The 25,194-nt window shown below is 47.4% G+C and overlaps 1 protein-coding gene across 5 annotated transcripts in view; it reads left to right on the top strand.

The window, feature by feature from the left end:
- The window catches only part of med15 (mediator complex subunit 15), a 226,421-nt gene that overhangs the window by 68,212 nt on the left and 133,015 nt on the right, over window positions 1–25,194 (top strand). For 3 of the 5 annotated variants that reach the window (XM_072499591.1, XM_072499574.1, XM_072499555.1), the window contains exon 5: window positions 22,144–22,338. The exons of 1 other annotated variant lie outside the window; for it this stretch is intronic. In XM_072499591.1, the coding sequence (XP_072355692.1) occupies window positions 22,144–22,338 (195 nt within the window). The remainder of the gene's footprint in view (window positions 1–22,143; window positions 22,339–25,194) is intronic. One more of the 5 variants, XM_072499563.1, reaches the window with a different exon arrangement.

Here is a 25,194-nt window from a genome sequence, read left to right as displayed (position 1 = left end):
ATATAATAATGCTAATAATAATAATATAATATGGCACTTACCTCACACCAATGGATCTTATTATTAGGTTAGCCTCACACCAATGGATCTTATTATTAGGTTAGAGGAGGAGGGTGGGTGGGAGACACTACACGTGTGTCTCGGGTTTCCTCTCCACCAGAATTTATTGGTGTTGGGGGGGGGGGGGGGGGGGGGGGGGGGCATCCCAGAAGTCCGCGGGTCGAACTTCCGGTTCCCGCCTTATATTTAAAAAAAAAAATAAAACAGAAAAGAAGAACAGAAACGGGACTAGGTAAGTGTTTTTAAAGGAAAAACTTACCTCCCAGAAATCACTTGCGCACCGCTCCCGCCGAAATCCAAAGGCCTGGTCCTGTGAAGGTAAGTGTTTTTAGAAAAACTTACCTCACAGAAATCACTTGAAATATGAAGCTTTAAAGAACAATTTCGGGGAATATGGTTATCACTGCTGCCTCACAGCGCCAGGGACCTTGGGGAGACCGTCTGTGTGGAGTTTGCACGTTCTCCCTGTGTCCGTGTGGGTTTCCTCTGGGTGCTTCGGTTTCCTCTCTCAGTCCAAAGATGTGCAGGTTAGGTGGATTGGCCATATTAAATTGGCCCTTAGTGTCTAAAGATATGCAGGTTGGGTGGGGTTATGGAGATAGGGCAGGGGCGCTGGCCTAGGTAGGGTGCTCTTTCAGAGGGTTGGTGCAGACCCAATGGGCCGAATGGCCGCCTCCTGCCCTGTAGGAATTCTATAGCTCAATAGAACATTCAGCAATAACACAAAAGATGGCGGATTAGATGCTAGAGCATTTCAAGATCATTTAGATGTGGGCAGAAGTATCGATATGAAAGAAGAAACACAAGCAAAAGAAACGAGGATAGAGATCCTTTTTGTAATCGACAGATGGTAGGTAACTATGGCAGGAGAAAACCCCCCAGGAATAACCAAAGAATGGTTAACAGGTGCTCCAGATGTGGCTGGAAATACCATTAGGTGATGAATTACCTGAAAAGCAATAACAGGGTTTCTAAAATGACACCTGAAATTGAAGGTTTGGAAGCATGGGGAGGGGAGGATACTGATCAGTCACAGAGAATTGTACTGGTCGTCAGAAGCTTTAGTCTAGTAATGGGTGTTCTCATGGCAGGTTCCATTAGATGGCGGATGTACTTCCATGGTAAAAGGAGTGGATTGGCTAAAGTGCTACCTGGATTCCCTGAATAGTAAAGACGGTTGGGGAATATAAAAGTTGTACTTCAGATCTGGGAACAGTAGCATGTTAAAATCACTAAAGAGAGTGTGATTCTCTAGCTGGAGGAGTAAACCATTTTATCAGCACAAGGGTAGTGTCCACTGAAATACCTTTGCTGTTAAGGAAGCCATCTATGAAACCGGCTCAAATTAAATTGGAAACGGAGCACAATAAGACAGTTGTTTTGGGGAAATCTTTACATTTGCGGTTTACACAACTGGGGCATTATTATATTAACCATAGAACCCTACGGTGCAAAAGGAGGCCATTCAGCCCAGCGAGTGCACACCAACTCTCTGAAAGAGCCCCTGCCTCATCCTGCAACCCCACCTAACCACATCCATGGACGCTAAGGGGCAGTTCTATCATGGCCAAGAATTGGCAAAATGAGGTATTAATGTCGATGGCCTGAGACCCTGCGAGTAAAGAAGGTAATGCTTGAGCGGAGTCGTGGAGAGGGCGGGCTGGCGCTGCCAAGTTTTAGCAACTATTACTGGGTGGCTCATCTAGCCATGATCAGGAAGTGGGTGGTGGGGGAGAGGTTGGCATGGGTGCATATGGAGCGGCATCATGTAAAGGCACCAGTTTGGGGGCGTTGGTAACTGCGCCTCTGCCGCTCCTGCCGGCGCGGTACTCCACCAGTCCAGTGGTGGTGGCGGCCCTGAGAGTTTGGGGCCAGTGGAGGCGGCATGTGGGAGCAGTGGGAGCATCGGTCTGGGCCCCAATCTGTGATAATCACCGGTTTGCCCTGGGGAGCATGGACGGGGGGGTTCTGGTTACGGCGGAGAGCTGGGATTGAGAGGATGGGGGATATGTTCATAGAGGGGAGCTTTCCGAGTCTGAGGGCGTTGGAGGAAATGTTTGGGTTGGCGAGGGGAAACAAATTCCGGTATCTGCAGGTGCGGGACTTCCTTCGTAAACAGGTGTCAACCTTCCCGCTCCTACTGCTAAAGGGGATTCAGGACAGGGTAGTTTCCAGAGGGTGGGTAGGAGAAGGGAGCGTCTCGGACATTTATATGGAGCTTATGGGGTCGGAGGAGTTGCAGACCGAGGAGCTAAAGCGCAAGTGGGAGGAGGAGCTGGGAGGTGAGATAGAGGATGGTCTATGGGCAGACGCGTTGAGTAGAGTCAACACGTCTGCAACATGTGCCAGGCTCAGCCTGATCCAATTTAAGGTTGTTCACCGGGCTGACATGACAGTGGCCCGGATGTGCAGATTCTTTGGGGTGGAGGACAGGTGCGCAAAATGTGCGGGAGGACCGGCGAATCATGTCCACATGTTTTGGATATGTCCAAATCTTAGGGGATTTTGGCAGGGGTTTGTGGACGTCATGTCCATGGTGTTAAAAACAAGGGTGGCGCTGAGTCCAGAGGTAGTGATTTTCGGGGTGTCAGAAGTCCCGGGAATCCAGGAGGAGAAAGAGGCAGACGTTCTGGCCTTTACTTCCCTGGTAGCCCGGAGACGGATACTATTATCATGGAAGGACTCAAAGCCCCCGAAGTCGGAGACCTGGCTATCGGACATGGCTAACTTTCTTTGTTTGGAGAAAATCAAGTTTGCCTTGAGAAGGGTCACTGTTAGGATTCACCCGGAGGTGGCAACCGTTCATCGACCTCTTTGCGGGAAATTAATCGTCAGCAGATTTGGGGGAGGGGGGGGGGTTAGTTTAGATTAGAGTAGGGGGTCAATAAGGGTGAGACCTGTACGGAGGTAAATGGCTTTTGCACTATGTTTATGGTTTCATGTATATTGTTTATTTTGCTGTTGTCACTATACCAAAAATACCTCAATAAAATGTTTATTAAAAAATATATATAGATGGCCTGCAAAAGCATTGAGTTCTAAAAGCGGACCGACCCTAGACAGTTACCGGCCTGCAAAGTAAGAATAATAATTGCTTATTGTCACAAGTAGGCTTCAATGAAGTTACTGTGAAAAGCCCCAGGTCGCCACATTCTGGCACCTGTTCGGGGAGGCCGGTACGGGAATTGAACCCGCGCTGCTGGTCTTGTTCTGCATTACAAGTCAGCTGTTTTACCCACTGTGCTAAATCAGTAGCTCTGACTCTCTGAAAAGATCACTGACTTGTGAAGGGTCTCTGATCGTAGGAGGGAAAGATTGCGCAGCTTTAAAAAATTCATTCTTGGGATGTAGGTGTCACTGGTCAGGCCAGCATTTATTGCCCATCCGTAATTGCCCATGAGAAAGTGGTGTTGAGCTGCTACCTTGAACCGCTGCAGTCTAGGGGCAGCCTGTTAGGGAGGGAGTTTCAGGACTTCAACCCAATGACTGAAGAAATGGTGATCTATTTCCAAATCAGGATGTTGAATGACTTGGAGGGGAGCTTCCAGGTGGTGATGTTTCATAGATTATCATAGAATTTACAGTGCAGAAGGAGGCCATTCGGCCCATCGAGTCTGCACTGGCGCTTGGAAAGAGCACCCTACCCAAGGTCAACACCTCCACCCTTGTGTGTCTGCTGCCAATTTAGCCAATATTTGCATTTGCCGGTGACTTTTCCTGCTCTCTCTATAATGGTGGCACCTTTCCATTCACTGACACCTACTGCCATAAATGTTACTCTAGTGTCAACTTCTGGTCGCCCTTTGGGACAAATAACTATATCCTGTACTTCAGTATCACTTCGTTCACAGCTCTTTATCTGTCATAACCTGCTCCTCGTAATTTCCCAACATATGTGTAAAATACCTCTTCACTTTATATTACCAGTTCAGATTCAGTAGATATATAATCAGTACCAATTACCCTCGAGAAATCTACTCTTTAACTGTTTGATTGCCATTCTGTAAAATTACTGCTACCCTTAGCCTTCCAGATGTTAGTGGTTGTGGGATTGGAGGATGCTTTCTCAGGAGCCTTGGTGAGTTCCTGCAGTGCTTTTATTGATAGTACACACTGCTGCCACTATGCATTGGTGGAGGGAGTGAATGTTTGTGGATGGGGTGCCAATCAAGTGGACTGCTTTGTCCTGGATGGTGTCAAACGTCTTGAGTATTGTTGGAGCTGCATTCATCAGGGCAAGTGGAGAGTATTCCATCATATCTGACTTGTAGATGATGAACAGGCTTTGTGAAATCGAGAGGTGAGTTACTCACTGCAGGATTCCTAGACTCTGACCCACTCTTGTAGCCACGTTATTAATATGGCTAGTCCAGTTCAGTTTCTGGTCAATGGTAACCCCCCCCTGGATGTTGATTGTGAGGGAGTCTGAGATGGTAATGCCATTGAATGTCAAAGGGCGTTGGTTAGATTCTCTCGTTGTAGATGGTCATTACGTGGCACTTATGTGACGAGAATGTTATTTGCCACTTGTCAGTCCAAGTCTGGATATTGTCAAAGACTTGCTGCATTTGGACTTGAACTACAAAGTATCTAAGGCGTCATGGATGGTGCTAAACATTGTACAATCAACAGTGAACATCCCCACATCTTACCTTATGATGGAAGGAAGGTCATTGATGAAGCAGCTGAAGATGGTTCGGCCTCAGACACTAACTTGAAGGACCCCTGCAGTGATGTCCTGGAACTGAGATGATTGACCTCTAAAAACCACAACCATCTTCCTTTGTGCTAGGCATGACTCCAACCTGCGGAGAGTTTTTTTACCTGATTTCCATTGGCTCAAGTTTTACTGGTACGCCTTTATGCCGTACTCAGTCAAAAGCTGCTTTGATTTCAAGGGAAGTTGCTCTCATCTCACCTCTGGCGTTCAGCTCTTCGGCCATTAGAATAGAATCCCTACAGTGCAGAAAGAGACTTTTCGGCCCATCGAGTCTGTACTGACCCTTGGAAAGAGCACCCTACCTTGTCCCTCACACCACCCTATCCCCGTAACCATGTAACCCCACCGAACCTTTTTGGAACCAAGGGGCAATTTAGTATGCCCAATCCACCCAACCGGCACATTTTTGGACTATGGGAGCAAATTGGAGCACCCAGAGGAAACCCGCATGGACACAGCAGAACGTGCAAACTCCATACAATCACTTGAGGTTGAAATTGAACGCGAGTCCTTGGCACTGTGAGGCAGCAGTGCTAACCACTATGCCACCGTGCCGCCCGTGTTTGAACCAAGGCTGTAATGAGGTCAGGAGCCGAGTGACCCTGGTGGTACCCAAGCTGAGTGTCAATGAGCAGATAAATGCCGCTTGATAGCACTGTTGATGACCCATTCCATCACTTTACTAATGATTGCCAGTATACTGATGGGGCGTAATTGGTTGAGTCTTTTTCTGTACAGGACATAACTGGGCAATTTTTCCCATTGCCACACAGATGCCTGTGTTGAAACTGTATTCGAACAGCTTTGCTAGGGCGCGGCAAGTTTTGGAGCACAAGTTTTCTGTACTATTGCTGGAATATTGTCGGGGCCCATAGATTTGAAGTATCCAGTGCCTTCAGGCGTTTCTTGATATCATGTGGAGTGAATCGAATTGACTGAAGACTGGCATCTGTGATGCTGGAGACCTTTGATGGCCGAGATGGATCATCCATTCAGCATTTCTGGCTGAAGATTGCTGCAAATGCTTTAGTCTAGTCTTTTTGCACTGATGTGCTGGACTCCTCCATCATAGAGGATGTGAATATTTGTGAAGCCCCCTCCTCCAGTTCGCTGTCCATCACCATTCAGAGCTTAGATCTGATCCACTGGTTGTGGGATCACTTTGCTCTGTCTGTTGCATGCTTCTTCCGCTGCTTGGTGTGCAAGTAGCCTTGTGATGTAGCTTCACCAGGTTGACGGCTCATTTTAGGTATGTCTGGTGCCAGGCCATGTCCTGACAAAAACATTCCTGCAGCTGAGGAAGAAATAGATTAATTCACAAGTTTGATTGGACAGCCGAACTGGTTGTGCACTCAGACTAGACCTGATGCTAGTTTGGACGTACTGGGACTGAGTACTATAATGAAACATGCTAAGTTGAGGAAGTTCTTCTGAGAGCAAATAAAGCATTAAATAAATTAAATTCAGAGAAACATACACTCACATTTCCAGCCTTGGGTGATCCAAAAGATATTGGATTTTGCTCATCAAATATTTTGAGGGAAATCCCTCAGGGGCATTCTGAGAAAGGTTGCTCATTGAAGGTTATGTGGTAACCATTCTCAATGGCAAAATGCACATTTAGCAGAGTGTATCTAGAGGGGATGGCAGGGGGAAATTTGCACACGCCGTTGTGCTCACCCTAACTTGAAGGTGTTCCTGAGCAAGAGACCCTAGCTGTTCAAGTGAAGACAAGGATCCAGCAGAGGGCAGTAGAGCGGAGCTGCTGATTGGCAGTTGCGGGGGAAATGTGCATACGCCATTGTGCTCACCCTAACTTGAAGGTGTTCCTGAGCAAGAGACCCTAGCTGTTTAAGTGAAGACAAGGATCCAGCAGAGGGCAGTAGAGCAGAACTGCTGATTGGCTGTTGGGGGGGATATTTGCATACGCCGTTGTGCTCACCCTAACTTGAAGGTGGTTTGTGGAGGAGCTGTTGTCAAGTGGCACTTAAACCCGAAACACTTCTTCAGTGTTTCCGTCCCTACCCCCTCCTCTAACCAAAAAAAACCAACCGCTGTAAAGATCAAGAGGAAGGCTCGAGGGCAGGGAGAAGCTGAACCGTGAAGTCACAGCCTGTAAGTAAGGAATTGGCTGGTGACTGGTAAGTAGTTTTTCTTTTATTTTCGTGTTATCGTGCGGGGCGCAGAGGTTGCTGAGTGAGTGCTTGCTGAGAAGGGGAGTGAATAACAGGTAAGCTCTTTCTTTCTTTTTTTATCTAGAGGGGATGGCAGGGATGGTAGTGCAATGTTCCTCGTGCAGAATGTTTGAGGTGAGGGACGCTGTCAGTGTCCCTGCTGATTTAATCTGTGGGAAGTGCACCCATCTCCAGCTCCTCAGGGAGCTGGAGCTGGATGAACTTCGGATAATTCGGGAGGCAGAGGTGGTCATAGATAGAAGCTTCAGGGATGTAGTTACTCCGAAGAATAAAGATAGATGGGTGACGGTGAGAGGGGCTGGGAGGAAGCAGTCAGTACAGGATCCCCTGTGGTTGTTCCCCTTAGTAACAAGTATACCGCTTTGGATACTGTTGGGGGGGGGGGGGGGGGGGGGACTTACCAGGGGTAAGCCATGGGGTACAGGTCTCTGGCACAGAGTCTGTCCCTGTTGCTCAGAATGGAAGTGGGGAGAGGAGTAGAGCATTAGTCATTGGAGACTCCATAGTTAGGGGGATAGATAGGAGATTCTGTGGGAACGAGAGAGACTCGCGGTAGTTGTGTTGCCTCCCAGGTGCCAGGGTGCGTGATGTCTCGGATCGTGTTTTCAGGATCCTTAAGGGGGAGGGGGAGCAGCCCCAAGTCGTGGTCCACATAGGTACCAACGACATAGGTAGGAAAAGGGATAGGGATGTAAGGCAGGAATTCAGGGAGCTAGGGTGGAAACTTAAATCTAGGACAAACAGAGTTATTATCTCTGGGTTGTTACCCGTGCCACGTGATAGCGAGACGCGGAATAGGGAGAGAGAGGAGTTGAACATGTGGCTACAGGGATGGTGCAGGAGGGAGGGTTTCAGATTTCTGGATAATTGGGGCTCATTCTGGGGTCGGTGGGACCTCTACAAATGGGATGGTCTACACCTGGACCAGAGGGGTACCAATATCCTGGGGGGGAAATTTGCTAATGCTCTTTGGGAGGGTTTAAACTAGTTCAGCAGGGCCTTGGGAACCTGAATTGTAGCTCCAGTATACAGGAGGTTGAGAGTAGTGAGGTCATGAGTAAGGTTTCAAAGTTGCAGGAGTGTGCAGGCAGGAAGGTGGTTTAAAGTGTGCCTTCTTCAATGCCAGAAGCATCCGGAATAAGGTGGGTGAACCTGCGGCATGGGTTGGTACCTGGGACTTCGATGTTGTGGCCATTTCAGAGACATGGATAGAGCAGGGACAGGAATGGTTGTTGCAGGTGCCGGGGTTTAGATATTTCAGTAAGCGCAGGGAAGGTGGTAAAAGAGTGGGAGGGGTGGCATTGTTCGTCAAGGACAGTATTACGGTGGCAGAAAGGACGTTTGATGATGACTCGTCTACTGAGGTAGTATGGGCTGAGGTTAGAAACGGGAAAGGAGAGGGCACCCTGTTAGGGGTTTTCTATAGGCCTCCGAAAAGTTCCAGAGATGTAGAGGAAAAGATTGCAAAGATGATTCTGGATAGGAGCGAAAGCAACAGGGTAGTTGTTATGGGGGACTTTAACTTTCCAAATATTGACTGGAAACGCTGTAGTTCGAGTACTTTAGATGGGTCCGTTTTTGTCCAATGTGTGCAGGAGGGTTTCCTGACACAGTATGAAGATAGGCCAGTTAGATTTGGAGGTAGGTGAACACTTTGGATAGTGACCACAATTCGATTACGTTTACTTTCGTGATGGAAAAGGATAGGTATATACCGCAGGGCAAGAGTTATATCTGGGGGAAAGGCAATTATGATGCGATGAGGCAAGACTTAGGATGCATCGGATGGAGAGGAAAACTGTAGGGGATGGGCACAATGGAAATGTGGAGCTTGTTCAAGGAACAGCTACTGCGTGTCCTTGATAAGTATGTACCTGTCAGGCAGGGAGGAAGTGGTCGAGCAAGGGAACCGTGGTTTACTAAAGCAGTCAAAACACTTATCAAGAGGAAGAAGGAGGCTTATGTAAAAATGAGACATGAAGGTTCAGTTAGGGCGCTCGAGAGTTACAAGTTAGCTAGGAAGGACCTAAAGAGAGAGCTAAGAAGAGCCAGGAGGGGACATGAGAAGTCTTTGGCAGGTAGGATCAAGGATAACCCTAAAGCTTTCTATAGATATGTCAGGAATAAAAGAATGACTAGGGTAAGAGTAGTGGGAAGTTGTGCGTGGAGTCCGAGGAGATAGGAGAGGTGCTAAATGAATATTTTTCGTCAGTATTCACACAGGAAAAAGACAATGTTGTCGAGGAGAATACTGAGATTCAGGCTACTCGACTAGAAAGGCTTGAGGTTCATAAGGAGGAGGTGTTAGCAATTCTGGAAAGTGTGAAAATAGATAAGTCCCCTGGGCCGGATGGGATTTATCCTAGGATTCTCTGGGAGGCTAGGGAGGAGATTGCTGAGCCTTTGGCTTTGATCTTTAAGTCATCTTTGTCTACAGGAATAGTGCCAGAAGACTGGAGGATAGCAAATGTTGTCCCCTTGTTCAAGAAGGGGAGTAGAGACAACCCCGGTAACTGTAGACCAGTGAGCCTTACTTCTGTTGTGGGCAAAATCTTGGAAAGGTTTATAAGAGATAGGATGTATAATCATCTGGAAAGGAATAATTTGATTAGAGATAGTCAACACGATTTTGTGAAGGGTAGGTCGTGCCTCACAAACCTTATTGAGTTCTTTTGAGAAGGTGACCAAACAGGTGGATGAGGGTAAAGCAGTTGATGTGGTGTATATGGACTTCAATAAAACGTTTGATAAGGTTCCCCGCGGTAGGCTACTGCAGAAAATACGGAGGCGTGGGATTCAGGGTGATTTAGCAGTTTGGATCAGACATTGGCTAGCTGGAAGAAGACAAAGGGTGGTGGTTGATGGGAAATGTTCAGACTGGAGTCCAGTTACTAGTGGTGTACCACAAGGATCTGTTTTGGGGCCACTGCTGTTTGTCATTTTTATAAATGACCTGGAAGAGGGCGTAGAAGGATGGGTGAGTAAATTTGCAGATGACCCTAAAGTCGGTAGAGTTGTGGACAGTGCAGACGGATGTTACAAGTTACAGAGGGACATAGATAAGCTGCAGCGCTGGGCTGAGAGGTGGCAAATGGAGTTTAATGCAGAAAAGTGTGAGGTGATTCATTTTGGAAGGAATAACAGGAAGACAGAGTACTGGGCTAATGGTAAGATTCTTGGTAGTGTGGATGAGCAGAGAGACCTCGGTGTCCATGTACATAGATCCCTGAAAGTTGCCACCCAGGTTGAGAGGGTTGTTAAGAAGGCGTACGACGTGTTAGCTTTTATTGGTAGAGGGATTGAGTTTCTGAGCCATGAGGTCATGTTGCAGCTGTACAAAACTGGTGCGGCCGCATTTGGAACATTGCGTGCAATTCTGGTCGCCGCATTATAGGAAGGATGTGGAAGCATTGGAAAGGGTGCAGAGGAGATTTACCAGAATGTTGCCTGGTATGGAGGGAAGATCTTATGAGGAAAGGCTGAGGGACTTGAGGCTGTTTTCAAAAGAGAGAAGAAGGTTAAGAGGTGACTTAATTGAGGCATACAAGATGATCAGAAGATTGGATAGGGTGAACAGTGAGAGCCTTCTTCCTCGGATGGTGATGTCTAGCACGAGGGGACATAGTTTTAAATTGAGGGGAGATAGATATAAGACAGATGTCAGAGGTAGGTTCTTTACTCAGAGAGTAGTAAGGGTGTGGAATACCCTGGCTGCAAAAGTAGTGGACTTGCCAACAGTAAGGACATTCAAATGGTCATTGGATAGACATATGGACGATAAGGGAATAGTGTAGATGGGCTTTAGAGTGGTTTCACAGGTCGGCGCAACATCGAGGGCCGAAGGGCCTGTACTGCTCTGTTATAAGAACATAAGAACTAGGAGCAGGAGTAGGCCATCTGGCCCATCGAGCCTGCTCCACCATCAAATGAGATCATGGCTGATCTTTTGTGGACTCAGCTCCACTTTCCTGCCCGAACACCATAACCCTTAATCCCTTTATTCTTCAAAAAACTATATATCTTTATCTTAAAAACATTTAATGAAGGAGCCTCTACTGCTTCACTGGGCAAGGAATTCCATAGATTCACAACCCTTTGGGTGAAGAAGTTCCTCCATAACTCAGTCCTAAATCTACTTCCCCTTATTTTGAGGCTATGCCCCCTGGTTCTGCTTTCACCCGCCAGTGGAAACAACCTGCCCGCATCTATCCTATCTATTCCCTTCATAATCTTATGTTTCTATAAGATCCTCATCCTTCTAAATTCCAACGAGTACAGTCCCAGTCTACTCAACCTCTCCTCGTAATCCAACCCCTTCAGCTCTGGGATTAACCTAGTGAATCTCCTCTGCACACCCTCCAGTGCCAGTACGTCCTTTCTCAAGTAAGGAGACCAAAACTGAACACACTACTCCAGGTGTGGCCTCACTAACACCGTATACAATTGCAGCATAACCTCCCTAGTCTTAAACTCCATCCCTCTAGCAATGAAGGACACAATTCCATTTACCTTCTTAATCAACTATAAACCAGCTTTCTGCGACTCATGCACTAGCACACCCAGGTCTCTCTGCACAGCAGCATGTTTTAATATTTTATCATTTAAATAATAATCCCTTTTGCTGTTATTCCTACCAAAATGGATAACCTCACATTTGTCAACATTGTATTCCATCTGCCAGACCCTAGCCCATTCACTTAGCCTCTCCAAATCCCTCTGCAGACTTCCAGTATCCTCTGCACTTTTTGCTTTACCACTTATCTTAGTGTCGTCTGCAAACTTGGACACATTGCCCTTGGTCCCCAACTCCAAATCATCTATGTAAATTGTGAACAATTGTGGGCCCAACACTGATCCCTGAGGGACACCACTAGCTACTGATTGCCAACCAGGGAAACACCCATTAATCCCCACTCTTTGCTTTCTATTAATTAACCAATCCTCTATCCATGCTACTACTTTCCCCTTAATGCCATCCATCTTTATCTTATGCAGCAACCTTTTGTGTGGCACCTTGTCAAAGGCTTTCTGAAAATCCAGATATACCACATCCATTGGCTCCCCGTTATCTACTGCACTGTTAATGTCCTCAAAAGATTCCACTAAATTGGTTAGGCACGACCTGCCCTTTATGAACCCATGCTGCGTCTGCCCAATGGGGCAATTTCCATCCAGATGCCTCGCTATTTCTTCCTTGATGATAGATTCCAGCATCTTCCCTAATACCGAAGTTAAGCTCACTGGCCTATAATTACCCGCTTTCTGCCTACCTCCTTTTTTAAACAGTGGTGCCACGTTTGCTAATTTCCAATCCGCCGGGACCACCCCAGAGTCTAGTGAATTTTGGTAAATTATCACTAGTGCATTTGCAATTTCCCTAACCATCTCTTTTAGCACTCTGGGATGCATTCCATCAGGTCCAGGAGACTTGTCTACCTTTAGCCCCATTAGCTTGAAATGAAAATGAAATGAAAATCGCTTATTGTCACAAGTAGGCTTCAAATGAAGTTACCGTGAAAAGCCCCTAGTCGCCACATTCCGGTGCCTGTTCGGGTAGGCTGTTACAGGAATCAAACCGTGCTGCTGGCCTGCCTTGGTCTGCTTTCAAAGCCAGCGATTTAGACCTGTGCTAAACAGCCCCTGTTTGCCCACCACTACCTCCTTGGTGATAACTATCCTCTCAAGGTCCTCACCTGTCATAGCCTCATTTCCATCAGTCACTGGCATGTTGTGTCTTCCACTGTGAAGACCGACCCAAAAAACCTGTTCAGTTCCTCAGCCATTTCCTCATCTCCCATTGTGAAATCTCCCTTCTCATCCTCTAGAGGATCAATATTTACCTTAGCCACTCTTTTTTGTTTTATGTATTTGTAGAAACTTTTACTATCTTTTTATATTCTGAGCAAGTTTACTCTCTCAATCTATTTTACTCTTCTTTATAGCTTTTTTAGTAGCTTTCTGTTACTCCCTAAAGATTTCCCAGTCCTCTAGTCTCCCACTGATCTTTGCTACTTTGTATGTTTTTTCCTTCAATTTGATACTCTCCCTTATTTCCTTAGATATCCACGGTCGATTTTCCCTCTTTTTACCGTACTTCCTTTTTGTTGGTATAAACCTTTGCTGAGCACTGAAAAATCACTTGGAAGGTTCTCCACTGTTCCTCAACTGTTTCACCATAAAGTCTTTGCTCCCAGTCTACCTTAGCTAGTTCTTCTCTCATCCCGTTGTAATCTCCTTTGTTTAAGCACAAAACACTAGTGCTTGATTTTACCTTCTCATCCTCCATCTGTATTTTAAATTCCACCATCCTGTGGTCGCTCCTTCCGAGAGGATCCCTAACTATGAGATCCTGAATCAATCCTGTCTCATTACACAGGACCAGATCTAGGACCGCTTGTTCCCTCGTAGGTTCCATTACATACTGTTCTAGAAAACTATCGCGGATACATTCTATAAACTCCTCCTCAAGGCTGCGTTGACCGACCTGGTTAAACCAATCGACATGTAGATTAAAATCCCCCATGATAACTGCTGTACCATTTCTACATGCATCAGTTATTTCTTTGTTTATTGCCTGCCCCACCATAATGTTAGTATTTGGTGGCCTACAGATTACTCCTATCAGTGACTTTTTCACCTTACTATTCCTGATTTCCACCCAAATGGATTCAACCTTATCCTCCATAGCACCAATGTCATCCCTTACTGTTGCCCGGATGTCATCCTTAAATAACAGAGCTACACCACCTCCCTTACCATCCACTCTGTCCTTCCGAATAGCTTGATACCCTCGGATATTTAACTCCCAGTCATGACCATCCTTTAACCATGTTTCAGTAATGGCCACTAAATCATAGTCATTCACGATGATTTGCGCCATCAACTCATTTACCTTATTCCGAATACTACGAACATTCAGGTAAAGTACAGTTATGTTGGCTTTTTTACCTCTGTTCTGAATCTTAACACCTCGATCAGTAACCTCTCCCAAGTTATATTTCCTCTTAACCTTTCTCCTAATTTTCCTTGTCGTTGAACCCATATCTTCATGTAACAACCTGCCGCGTCACTTACCATTAATGTTTTCACTTCCCGTTTTATTCCTTTTAGTATTCCTGGTCCGATTCACTCAGTCACTGTACCTTGTACTGTCGCCCTTTTTTGATTTCTGACTATGGCTTCTCTGCCTTACACTTTCCCCCTTACTGCCTTTTGTTTCTGTCCCTGTTTTACTACCTTCCAACTTCCTGCATTGGTTCCCATCCCCTTGCCACATTAGTTTAAACTCTCTCCAACAGCTCTAGCAAACACCCCCCTCGGACATCGGTTCCAGTGCTGCCCAGGTGCAGACCGTTCGGTTTGTACTGGTCCCACCTCCCCCAGAACCGGTTCCAATGTCCCAGGAATTTGAATCCCTCCCTCTTGCACCATCTCTCGAGCCACGTATTCATCCTCTCTATCCTGACATTCCTACTCTGACTAGCTCGTGGCATTGGTAGCAATCCTGAGATTACTACCTTTGAGGTCCTACTTTTTAGTTTAACTCCTAACTCCCTAAATTCAGCTTGTAGGACCTCGTCCCGTTTTTTACCTATATCGTTGGTGCCTATGTGCACCACGACAGCTGGCTGTTCACCCCCCCCCCCCCAGAATGTCCTGCAGCCGCTCCGAGACATCCTTGACCCTTGCACCAGGGAGGCAACATACCATCCTGGAGTCTCGATTGCGTCCGCAGAACCGCCTGACTATTCCCCTTACAATTGAGTCCCCTATCACTATAGCCCTGCCATTCTTCTTCCTGCCCAGCTGCGCAGCAGAGCCAGCCACGGTGCCATGAACCTGGCTGCTGCTGCTGCCTTCCTCTGGTGAGCCTTCTCCCTCAACAGAATCCAAAGCAGTATATCTGTTTTGCAGGGAGATGACCGCAGAGGACACCTGCACTGCCTTCCTACTCTTGCTCTGTCTTTTGGTCACCCATTTTCTATCTCCCTCAGTACCTTTCACCTGCGGTGTGACCAACTCGCTAAACGTGCTATCCACAACGTCCTCAGCATCGCGGATGCTCCAAAGTGAGTCCATCCGCAGCTCCAGAGCCGTCAAGCGGTCTAACAGGAGCTGGAACTGGACACACTTCTTGCACATGAAGGAGCCAGGGACAGTGGACGTGTTCCTGAGCTCCCACATCGCACACGAGGAGCATGACACGGGCCTGAGATCTCCTGCCATGTCTTAAATCTTCGGTTAACTTCAACAATTACAATCTCTCCCCCCCCCAATTAAATACATAAACAATTAAGTAAAAAAAAATATATATATACCAATGAAAAGAAACCGAAACACCACTTACCAGTCACTTACAGGGATAAACCCCCCCCCATAAACTCACTCTTGGTTGTGCCTTCTCTGGCTCTCTGGGAGTGAGTTTACAAGTTGCTCTTTTTAAACTGTCCTGAATTGACTTTCCTCCCCCACCTGCTTTTAGATCCAAGGTAGATTTAAGTGACTGACACTTAACTGCCAACCAGTTATGTGAGTGGGTGGGGCAGCCCTTGTTAACCTACACTGCACAATTCAAGCTTAATTTCAATTAATTTAAACTCCTGAAATTTAAAAGGAGCTGCCTTACTGATTTAATTCAATTCCCACCTAGATTCAAATTCCCAACCTCATTCTTGGTTCTGTCTCACTCTGGCTGTGTCTTCTCTGGCTCACTGGGAGAACTCACTGTTATGTTCTATGTGTGACTGAGCAAAGGTTAATTATTGGCCTTGCTGGCATAAAACAAATGTTAGAGGAAATCTAGAACTCTAAGATAGATTGATGCAAGCCACCAATCCTCAGACTGTTTTACAAAAGAAATGCTTGAAGAAATTGTTGGAGGACCTGGAAGAAGGGCTTCCTGTATTATGATGGTTTATACGAAATTTGGGAAATAATTTTTTTTCTTTGATTTGCTTTGAAATTATTTGTGTGTTATAAAGTTTATTGTTTCAAGAAAGAAAGGGGAATTTGTTAATAGTATGTCAATTATATTGTTAAGAGACACTGTGAAGGGCATTGTTTAATTAAGTATTTTGAACACACAAATAGGGGTCAGCTGGGACGCTGGGGTTGGAGGAGAGCTATGAGACTGAACAAAGTCAATGAATTCTCAGCAACGAAAAGCTGGGTCTCAGGTTTTTTTTAATTAAATATTTTATTGAAAATTTTTGGTCAACCAACACAGTACATTGTGCATCCTTTGCACAATATTATAACAACACAAATAACAATGACCTATTTTATAAACAAAAAATGAATAAATAATAAATAACAAAAATGAAAACTAGCCCTAATTGGCAACTGCCTTGTCACAAGTAACACTCTCCAAAAATATAATTTAACAGTCCAATATATAATTATCTGTAGCAACGACCTATACATACTATACAGTATATATTAACAACCCTGAGAGTCCTTCTGGTTCCTCCCCCCCCCCCCCCCCCCCCCCCCCCCCCCCCCCTGAGAGTCCTTCTGGTTTCCCCCCCCTCCCCCGATCCTGGGCTGCTGCTGCTGCCTTCTTTTTCCCATTCCGTCTATCTTTCTGCGAGGTATTCGACGAACGGTTGCCACCGCCTGGTGAACCCTTGAACCGACCCCCTTAGGACGAACTTAATCCGCTCTAGCTTTATAAACCCCGCCATGTCATTTATCCAGGTCTCCACCCCCGGGGGCTTGGCTTCTTTCCACATTAGCAATATCCTGCGCAGGGCTACTAGGGACGCAAAGGCCAAAACATCGGCCTCTCTCGCCTCCTGCACTCCCGGCTCTTGTGCAACCCCAAATATAGCCAACCCCCAGCTTGGTTCGACCCGGACCCCCACTACTTTTGAAAGCACCTTTGTCACCCCCATCCAAAACCCCTGTAGTGCCGGGCATGACCAAAACATATGGGTATGATTCGCTGGGCTTCTCGAGCACCTCGCACACCTATCCTCCACCCCAAAAAATTTACTGAGCCGTGCTCCAGTCATATGCGCCCTGTGTAATACCTTAAACTGAATCAGGCTTAGCCTGGCACACGAGGACGACGAGTTTACCCTGCTTAGGGCATCTGCCCACAGCCCCTCCTCGATCTCCTCCCCCAGCTCTTCTTCCCATTTCCCTTTTAGTTCATCTACCATAGTCTCCCCTTCGTCCCTCATTTCCCTATATATATCTGACACCTTACCATCCCCCACCCATGTCTTTGAGATCACTCTGTCCTGCACCTCTTGTGTCGGGAGCTGCGGGAATTCCCTCACCTGTTGCCTCGCAAAAGCCCTCAGTTGCATATACCTGAATGCATTCCCTTGGGGCAACCCATATTTCTCGGTCAGCGCTCCCAGACTCGCGAACTTCCCATCCACAAACAGATCTTTCAGTTGCGTTATTCCTGCTCTTTGCCACATTCCATATCCCCCATCCATTCCCCCCGGGGCAAACCTATGGTTGTTTCTTATCGGGGACCCCCCCAAGGCTCCAGTCTTTCCCCTATGCCGTCTCCACTGTCCCCAAATCTTCAGTGTAGCCACCACCACCGGGCTTGTGGTGTAGTTCTTCGGTGAGAACGGCAATGGGGCTGTCACCATAGCCTGTAGGCTAGTCCCCCTACAGGACGCCCTCTCTAATCTCTTCCACGCCGCTCCCTCCTCCTCTCCCATCCACTTACTCACCATTGAAATATTAGCGGCCCAATAATACTCACTTAGGCTCGGTAGTGCCAGCCCCCCCCTATCCCTGCTACGCTGTAAATATCCCTTCCTCACTCTCGGGGTCTTCCCGGCCCACACAAAACCCATGATGCTCTTTTCAATCCTTTTTAAAAAAGCCTTCGTGATCACCACCGGGAGGCACTGAAACACAAAGAGGAATCTCGGGAGGACCACCATCTTAACCGCCTGCACCCTCCCTGCCATTGACAGGGATACCATATCCCATCTCTTGAAATCCTCCTCCATCTGTTCCACCAACCGCGTTAAATTTAACCTATGCAATGTGCCTCAATTCTTAGCTATCTGGATCCCCAGGTAACGAAAGTCCCTTGTTACCTTCCTCAACGGTAGGTCCTCTATTTCTCTACTCTGCTCCCCTGGATGCACCACAAACAACTCACTTTTCCCCATGTTCAATTTATACCCTGAAAAATCCCCAAACTCCCCAAGTATCCGCATTATTTCTGGCATCCCCTCCGCCGGGTCCGCCACGTATAGTAGCAAATCGTCCGCATACAAAGATACCCGGTGCTCTTCTCCCCCCCTAAGTACTCCCCTCCACTTCTTGGAACCCCTCAACGCTATCGCCAGGGGCTCAATCGCCAGTGCAAACAATAATGGGGACAGAGGGCATCCCTGCCTTGTCCCTCTATGGAGCCGAAAATATGCAGATCCCCGTCCATTCGTGACCACGCTCGCCACTGGGGCCCTATACAACAGCTGCACCCATCTAACATACCCCTCTCCAAAACCAAATCTCCTCAACACCTCCCACAAATAATCCCACTCCACTCTATCAAATGCTTTCTCGGCATCCATCGCCACTACTATCTCCGTTTCTCCCTCTGGTGGGGCCATCATCATTACCCCTAACAACCTCCGTATATTCGTGTTCAGCTGTCTCCCCTTCACAAACCCAGTTTGGTCCTCGTGGACCACCCCCGGGACACATTCCTCTATTCTCATTGCCATTACCTTGGCCAGGACCTTGGCATCTACATTTAGGAGGGAAATAGGTCTATAGGACCCGCATTGTAGCGGGTCCTTTTCCTTCTTTAAGAGAAGCGATATCGTTGCTTCAGACATAGTCGGGGGCAGTTGTCCCCTTTCCTTTGCCTCATTAAAGGTCCTCGTCAGTACCGGGGCGAGCAAGTCCACATATTTTCTATAGAATTCGACTGGGAATCCATCCGGTCCCGGGGCCTTTCCCGCCTGCATGCTCCTAATTCCTTTCACCACTTCTTCTACCTCGATCTGTGCTCCCAGTCCCACCCTTTCCTACTCTTCCACCTTGGGAAATTCCAGCCGATCCAAGAAGCCCATCATTCTCTCCCTCCCATCCGGGGGTTGAGCTTCATATAATTTTTTATAAAATGTCTTGAACACTCCATTCACTCTCTCCGCTCCCCGCTCCATCTCTCCTTCCTCATCCCTCACTCCCCCTATTTCCCTCGCTGCTCCCCTTTTCCTCAATTGGTGTGCCAGCAACCTGCTCGCCATTTTCCCCATATTCGTACACCCTGTGCCTTCCTCCATTGTGCCTCTGCAGTGCCTGTAGTCAGCAAGTCAAATTCTACATGTAGCCTTTGCCTTTCCCTGTACAGTCCCTCCTCCGGTGCTTCCGCATATTGTCCGTCCACCCTCAAAAGTTCTTGCAGCAACCGCTCCCGTTCCTTACTCTCCTGCTTCCCTTTATGTGCCCTTATTGATATCAGCTCCCCTCTAACCACCGCCTTCAACGCCTCCCAGACCACTCCCACCTGGACCTCCCCATTATCATTGAGTTCCAAGTACTTTTCAATGCACCCCCTCACCCTTAGACACACACCCTCATCTGCCATTAGTCCCATGTCCATTCTCCAGGGTGGGCGCCCTCCTGTTTCCTCCCCTATCTCCAAGTCCACCCAGTGTGGAGCGTGATCCGAAATGGCTATAGCCGTATACTCCGTTCCCCTCACCTTCGGGATCAATGCCCTACCCAGCACAAAAAAGTCTATTCGCGAGTAGACTTTATGGACATAGGAGAAAAACGAGAACTCCTTACTCCTAGGTCTGCTAAATCTCCACGGGTCTACACCTCCCATCTGCTCCATAAAATCTTTAAGTACCTTGGCTGCTGCCGGCCTCCTTCCAGTCCTGGACTTCGACCTATCCAGCCCTGGTTCCAACACCGTATTAAAATCTCCCCCATTATCAGCTTTCCCATCTCTAGGTCCGGAATGCGTCCTAGCATCCGCCTCATAAAATTGGCATCATCCCAGTTCGGGGCATATACGTTTACCAAAACCCTGTAGTTTGCCACTCACCATCACGTATCTGCCCCCGTTATCCGCCACTCTCGTCTTTGCCTCGAACATTACCCGCTTCCCCACTAATATAGCCACCCCCCTGTTTTTCGCATCTAGCCCCGAATGGAACACCTGCCCCACCCATCCTTTGCGTAGCCTAACCTGGTCTATCAGTTTCAGGTGCGTTTCCTGTAACATAACCACATCTGCCTTAAGTTTCTTAAGGTGTGCGAGTACCCATGCCCTCTTTATCGGCCCGTTCAGCCCTCTCACGTTCCACGTGATCAGCCGAGTTGGGGGGCTTCCTACCCCCCCCCTTGTCGATTAGCCATCACCTTTTTCCAGCTCCTCACCCGGTTCCCACGCAGCTGTATCTCCCCCAGGCGGTGCCCCCCCCGCCCATCCTCTCCCATACCAGCTCCCCCCTCTCCCCAGCAGCAGCAACCCAGTAATTCCCCCCTCCCACCCCCCCCCCGCTAGATCCCCCGCTAGCGTAATTACTCCCCCCATGTTGCTCCCAGAAGTCAGCAAACTCTGGCTGACCTCGGCTTCCCCCCGTGACCTCGGCTCGCACCGTGCGACGCCCCCTCCTTCCTGCTTCTCTATTCCCGCCATGATTATCATAGCGCGGGAACCAAGCCCGCGCTTCTCCCTTGGCCCCGCCCCCAATGGCCAACGCCCCATCTCCTCCACCTCCCCTCCTCCCCCCATCACCACCTGTGGGAGAGAGAAAAGTTACCACATCGCAGGATTAGTACATAAAACCCCTCTTTGCCCCCCACATTCGCCCCACCACTTTGTTCGAACGTTCTTTTTAATAACCCGCTCATTCCAGTTTTTCTTCCACAATAAAAGTCCACGCTTCATCCGCCGTCTCAAAGTAGTGGTGCCTCCCTCGATATGTGACCCACAGTCTTGCTGGTTGCAGCATTCCAAATTTTATCTTCTTTTTATGAAGCACCGCCTTGGCCCGATTAAAGCTCGCCCTCCTTCTCGCCACCTCCGCACTCCAGTCTTGATAAACGCGGATCACCGCGTTCTCCCATTTACTGCTCCGAGTTTTCTTCGCCCATCTAAGGACCATTTCTCTATCCTTAAAACGGAGGAATCTCACCACTATGGCTCTGGGAATTTCTCCTGCTCTCGGTCCTCGCGCCATCACTCGGTATGCTCCCTCCACCTCCAACGGACCCGCCGGGGCCTCCGCTCCCATTAACGAGTGCAGCATCGTGCTCACATATGCCCCGACGTCCGCTCCCTCCACACCTTCAGGAAGACCAAGAATCCTCAGGTTGTTCCTCCTTGCGTTGTTTTCCAGTGCCTCCAACCTTTCCACACATCGTTTCTGATGTGCCTCCTGCGTCTCCGTCTTCACCACCAGGCCCTGTATATCGTCCTCATTCTCGGCTGCCTTTGCCTTCACGACCCGAAGCTCCCGCTCCTGGGTCTTTTGTTCCTCCTTTAGCCCTTCGATCGCCTGTAGTATCGGGGCCAACAGCTCTTTCTTCATTTCCTTTTTGATCTCTTCCACACAGCATTTCAAGAACTCTTGTTGTTCAGGGCCCCATGTTAAACTGTCACCTTCCGACGCCATCTTGGATTTTGCTTGCCTTCCTTGCCGCTGTTCTAAAGGATCCACTGCAATCTGGCCACTCTCTCCTCCTTTTTCCATCCGTATCCAGGGGGGATTCCCTTCTGGTTTACCGCACAGTGTTTTTAGCCGTCAAAATTGCCGTTGGGGCTCCTATCAAGAGCCCAAAAGTCCGTTTCACAGGGAGCTGCCGAAACGTGCGACTCAGCTGGTCATCGCCGCACCCCGAAGTCTCCTGGGTCTCAGTTTTCACTTCAACTGGCTTGTATTCTATTGACAAGGAAGTTATGATCAGAAACAGAAGCAGACTGAAAAGTAACTTTCAAAAAGGGAATTGGATAAATGCTTGATCGGAAAACTTTGCTAGATTATGGGTGAAGATTAAGGAGTGCAACTAATTGGGTGGCTCTTTCAAAGAATTGGCACACGCACACTGAACCGGATCAATTATTTTCATGCCCTGCTGCCCTGTGGTATATCTGATGGTTATTTGGTTATCTGCTCTTTATAGAATTTAACAGACGTTTTATTTATTTTTTGTTTCCCTCCCTCCTAGATCCAATGAACGCTTTGCAGAACTTGCAAGGTGGCCTTACGGGGAGCTCGAGTGGGATGATGGCCACTCGTCCCCCCGGAGTGGCAGGTCTGGGACAGTTGAATCAATCAATGTCACATCCTGGACAGACTCAGCCGGGTACGTCTGGAATGGTGCCGCACATGCCTGGCTTCCCGCCAAGTGCGCAGCAGCAGTGTGAGTAGGATATGGAAGTTGCAAAGTCCTGAAGTAGGCCACACCTGTTTTACGGCAGTCACTGTCTCAATGTCTTTTTTGTGGCACTTTCCTCACTCGACTATGCTCCTCGGTTTGAGTCCCCTGTCACCCGATGCTCCAGTTTGTCATCCACTTGCTCAGTAGCTTTGCCTTGTTCTTGACGAGAATGTGATGTTAGAGGTGTCTGATATTGGTCAGGCTTAGTGACTCGACCATCTACATTCCCACTGGAAGGAAGGGAGGCTTGGAGGTGTGCTGCTATGTTGAGAAGGAGGTAACCAGACTTTAGTTTTGATACACAAAATGGCCTCTGTGCTTACTACTATAGCAGCTCTCTCGTTGAGCCTGTTTGGTGTTTTACACTTGCTGAAGTTCAGAATAGAGAAGTAAATCTCTTAAGAAGGTTAAGTTACACTCCACAGTACTTGTAACAAATGTGTTAGCACACCCACACAATTCTTCTGCACAGCATTTTAATGCATTTTATTAACCTACTGACAGAAAGTTAAAAGATATTCAGAGGAACATGTTTATGGTAAATGTCGCCAGTTGCAGTTTAAACCTCCATAACTGAAAAATTCAGACTCATTCCTCAACCAGATTTCTCCATGTCGTGGCCATTCCACCGAATGATGTCCAAATATGTCATGCATTGAGGCTGTTGTGTCTTTGTTAGAATATCGGATCCCTGGGTTGAGTTGCATGTTCTCCCTCATAAGTAAAATAAAGTAAGCAAAGTCACCATAGCCCCAGGTGACCATATGCTGCTTTCCCCTTTGAGGGGGAGAGCTGACTGGTGGTGATTTAACCTGAGGATCACCTGGGGGGGTGGTCTGGAGGTTGAGAAGCGAGATTTTCATGAATAATCTCAGCTGGTACAGGAATTGAACCCATGCTGTTTGCATCGCTCCGCATCACAAACCAGCTGTGCCAGCCAACTGAGCTAAACTGTTCTCCCTCATAAGACGTTCTTCACACACACTCTGGGAGCACAGCATGGCCTTCCTGCTTCTGGAGAAGCACACTCTTGAATATCTCTCCATACCATTGCAGATAGACAATGCCATGTTAGCCTCTTACTACCAAAACCTCCTTCCTGCCTCTCTCCCCACCCACTCCACCCCAATTCCAGTTATGGGTTCTTGATTCCTTCCCATAGAAAGACTTGCAGCTAAGGTCCAGCCCTTTGACAGGGGTCAGCTAGAGTAGTCAGACCTCAGAATATCAAATATTTTGTTAATATATCTGACTTGTCCAAGTAGTTTTTTCAGATTATTGTATTGGTGCTGAAGAACATCCAGGCCATCCTTTTTGTTCTGTGCTCCAAAGCTGTGTGGAGAAAAACTGATTGAAAAAAAAATAGTCAGTTAACCCTTCAGGGCCAGGTGGGTGGGATAACACTGTTCACATCCAGTTCACTAACCAGGAGAAATAACATTTTCTTTACCCTGTTATATAATCATATAGCACAGAAGGGGGCTGCTATTCAGTCCATGGTGCCTATGCTGACTGTTTGAACAAGCTATTCAATTCTTCCCACTCTCTTTTCATTTTTTCCAATTAAGGGGCAATTTAGCATGGCCAATCCACCTATCCTGCACGGTAGCATTGTGGATAGCACAATTGCTTCACAGCTCCAGGGTCCCAGGTTCGATTCCGGCTTGGGTCACTGTCTGTGTGGAGTCTGCACATCCTCCCCGTGTGTGCGTGGGTTTCCTCCGGGTGCTCCGGTTTCCTCCCACAGTCCAAAGATGTGCAGGTTAGGTGGATTGGCCATGATAAATTGCCCTTATTGTCCAAAAATTGCCCTTAGTTACTGGGTTATGGGGATAGGGTGGAGGTATTGACCTTGGGTAGGATGCTCTTTCTAAGAGCCGGTGCAGACTCGATGGGCTGAATGGCCTCCTTCTGCACCGTAAATTCTATGATCTTTGGGTTGTGGGGGTGAGACCCACACAGACATGGGGAGAACGTGCAATTCCACACGGACAGCGACCAGGGTCACTCCTTCCTTTTTGCCCAGAGTCCTGCACGTTTTCTGTTTTGAAAGTTACTATTGAATTAACTTCCATCACCCTTTCAGGCAGTGCATTCTAGATCGTGCTAGCTTGCTGCATAACTGCTTTTTCATATCGCTCATGATTCCTTTCATCAATTATCATGTCTGCGTCCTCTGGTTACTGACCCTTTGCACTGAAATTGGTTTTGTTAGGGTAATTAAAACTTTCATGATTCTGAATACCTCCATCAAATCTCTTTGCAATCTCCCCTGCTCTATAGAGTGAAAAAACCCAGCTTCTCTTGTCTTTCCACTTCATCCCTTCATCCCTGGTACCACTCTAGTAAGTCTCTTGTGTACCCTCTTCAAAGCCATAGCATCCTTCCTAAAGTGTAGTGCCATGATTGGAACACAATACTCTGAGTCCTGAGTGGTATTGTGTTGTGATTTAGCACACCTTTCTTGGTTTTGTAGTCAATTCCTCTATTAATAAGAATTAGTATCCTAAATGTTTTTTCAACAGCCTTCTTAATTTGTCATGTCCCGTTCAAATAGCCCTTGGTCTCTCTGTGCAACATCCCCTTTAAAATTTCACAATTTATATTGTTGCTCCTTGTTCCTCCACTAAAATGGATCACCTCAGAGATGTCCACATAAAAATTCATCTGTCATGTATCTGCCCATGTCACCATTAGATGTCGTCTTGAAATCTATTGCTATTCTTTTCATTGCAACACTGTATATCCAAGTCCAGGCCATTAATATGTCATGAAAGCGGTAGTGGTCCTAATCTCCTCCAGTGCTAAATACTATTCTCCAGTCTGATTAATATTTAC

This window comes from Scyliorhinus torazame, chromosome 1 (assembly GCF_047496885.1).
Source record: "Scyliorhinus torazame isolate Kashiwa2021f chromosome 1, sScyTor2.1, whole genome shotgun sequence".
NCBI lineage: Eukaryota > Metazoa > Chordata > Chondrichthyes > Carcharhiniformes > Scyliorhinidae > Scyliorhinus > Scyliorhinus torazame.
The sequence above is the reverse complement of the archived record's forward strand: the minus strand, read 5'-3'. Positions and strand labels throughout refer to the sequence as shown.